The 2,877-nt window shown below is 43.3% G+C and overlaps 1 protein-coding gene across 1 annotated transcript in view; it reads right to left on the reverse strand.

The window, feature by feature from the left end:
* Positions 1 to 1,146: 1,146 nt before the first annotated feature.
* Positions 1,147 to 2,877, reverse strand: part of LOC145404740 (uncharacterized) — a 29,703-nt gene continuing 27,972 nt past the window's right edge. Inside the window, exons 14-15 of the mRNA XM_080276297.1 lie at positions 2,380 to 2,712; positions 1,147 to 1,326 (exon numbers count right to left, since the gene is read on the reverse strand). Coding sequence (XP_080132423.1) covers positions 1,147 to 1,326; positions 2,380 to 2,712 — 513 coding nt within the window. The remainder of the gene's footprint in view (positions 1,327 to 2,379; positions 2,713 to 2,877) is intronic.

Here is a 2,877-nt window from a genome sequence, read left to right on the forward strand (position 1 = left end):
ATATGAATTAGGAATGGGGTTGGAGCCAAGCCTGATCCTTGTGGCACACCGGCATTAATCGAGTGGAAATTGGAATATACATCATCTACTTTTATCTCTAGATAGACAAATGCCAAAAAGTCCTCTTGGCAATCCCAAAAACTGACTTTACAAAGTGTTTCAAACAATGGAAGCAATGGAAGGACCGCTGGGCTAAGTATGTCGCGTCCCAAGAGGCGTACTTTGGATAAAAGTCTGAACTCAGTATGCCTTTTTTTTTTTTTTTTTTTTCCCATCGGCTAAAGGTCGGATACTTTCTGAAACAAATCTACAACAATACAACATGTACGAAATCTGCCACCAAATATTACATGTCTCTGCAGACTGGCACATTATGGGAAAATCTACCATCCAGTGTTGTCCTAGTGGCCGTTACTGCTGCTGTACACAATGACAATAAACTAATCTACAGTACTACCAGTCTTTCCTTATCAAACTACTCTACAGTACTAACAGTCTTTTCTTAACTAACCTACAGTACTAACAATCTTTTCTTAAGACGAAAACTACTGCTAAACATAATAACCAACAAATGCAAAACTGAATTTCTATACAGCCGTAATAACTGTTATACAACGTACATTATAAAAACAGGCAAAGAAACCACCAGTATGAAATAGTTCCAACCACAGTTATATATACAACACACACTCAAGTCTCCCACAACAGTTGTCCACTGGCTGTACATGCTACTGTGCAATATAAAACTAAGCTAATCATCAGTACTATTAGTATTTTTTCGTAGTTGCAGCTACTGCAATTTAGTATTTAAAAAATCTACTAATTACGCGCAACCACTATTGTACAGCGAAATATCAAGCAGATACACGATATAAGTTCTTTTATAGCTTCAACCACTCTTGAACAGTACAAAAACAAACATACGTCAAAAATTCTCCAGTAGCCGTAACAGATGCAACGTAATAATATAAATTTGTCATCATTGTTAAACAGTAGCTGCAACAACGCTGCACAGTACAATGTCAAATATGTTTACCACCAGTGTTATGCAGTAGTTGCAATAACTGCCGCTGTTGTGTGTATTCCAGCATAAGGCACATTGTGGTGTCAATGCACACAGCAGCGACTGCTGTGAAGTGCACAGCACTAGGTCAGCAGCACCCCCCAGTATACGCCGCAGAAGAGAATCAGTATAAACACATGCAGGATCCTGGACACCATGATCAGTCGACTCTGCTGCCGCTCCCCCATCACCTTGACCTGCGACGACGGGGTCAGACATCGCAAGCACTTGAAACGGAGCTCCGCTGCAACATGTACGATTACCTGTTCCCCACCCCCCAAAGAAAGCCAAATTAAATATTGTGCGAATATGTGTATGTGAGTCAGGTGAAGGGGGGAAAGGGAGAGTAAGATCGAGGTGGAGAGGTGAGAAAGAGGGGGAGGCCGAGGATGAGATGCAGGGATGGAGTAGAGAAGTAAAGGAGAGAGCGAGACGTAAGTTGAGGGGAGGACAGAGAAATGGCGGGGTACAGGATGACATGGAAGTGAATTGTTTGTGCACTCCTTACGGGATTAAGGCGTCGTCTAGATAGATTGACGAATACCCATTCTCTACAGCTGCCCTGCCACAAAGTAACACATCAATATGCCCGACATTAGGCAACTTGTCTCATTAAGCCAGCACCCTCCCTGAAGTGGCGGTCTCAAGTTCAGGGCCTTCCATTATCCGAGCAGTGGGTGAGGAGGCGGGGCTTAAGAGACAAGTTGTCTGGTGATGGGTATAACACAGTCATCTAGACCTGTGATGAAGGGGTCAGACATTGTAACCACTTAATCTGAAGTCCAGCTATAACGTGTACAATTACTCATCAAACAAGTTATATTGTAACTGTAAAATCTGTAGGATTCTCACCCTTTTGAACTGCAGTGCCACAAACTCCCTCGGACTTTCTCATTGTTGTTATTAAAAATTTCCTCAGATGTGCTTTTTCCCTCTCTGGTCTCAATGCTAAAAATTATTGGAGGACATATCGATACTTTAATATCGATAATTCTGATACAAAAGTTAATGAAGCAAAAAATCTTGTGATATACGTGTAAGTATTCAGAGCTCTAAACAGACGCCTTGCCTTAGCTGCCACTGTTACTTCTATACACATAAGGTGTCGGATAGTGTTGGGGAGGGACGCCTTCACGTGGTGGCACTGATATAACTGGGTGGCTAAACTGCCTGGTTATGCAAACGTCTCTCAACTGATTCTTTATCTCCAAAAGGAGGATGGTAGCCTGTTGGAGAAGAATAACTTAAGCCTGCAGTCCACCAGGTTCACATTTCAGGTGAACCTGGGACTACAACAACAAGTGTGCTATTCTTACCTGCGTAAAGATAAAGGTCATAGCGAAGAAACACCAGATATCGATTGCCTTCACGTAAGATGTTTTGGGTAGGCCGTCTGCGATCTGCTGGTAGAGAGCATAGAGCACCAAGAGTGTAGTAAGCGCCATCATCACTCTGAGGTCACTTTTTTCCAGGGGTACGAAGAGTGAAGCGTAGCCAATAAGCATAAGCATGATGGTGGGGAGGTAGGTGGAGGTGAGGTAGTAGCTGTACCGTCGTTTGAGCGTGATGGCGATTGTGGCCTGGCTGTACCCCGTTACTTCCTCCCGCCAACCCTCCACTTGTCCAACCTTGTACTCCGTCAGTAGAGTCTGTGTGGGAGATGCAATACGGAAGGGCTCGTTAAGTTGTTACCAATTACGCAAGAAATGACATCAGACCAGAAAATAAAAATCTACTTTCAACACGTGCAGTATTGTAAACTGATACTGACATTTGGGGTCATGCTCTGAGCGGTTCTGGAGACCACGTAACAC

The sequence above is a fragment of the Coenobita brevimanus genome, chromosome 7 (assembly GCF_032717465.1).
Source record: "Coenobita brevimanus isolate Jiangsu-jjx chromosome 7, ASM3271746v2, whole genome shotgun sequence".
Classification (NCBI taxonomy): Eukaryota; Metazoa; Arthropoda; class Malacostraca; order Decapoda; family Coenobitidae; genus Coenobita; species Coenobita brevimanus.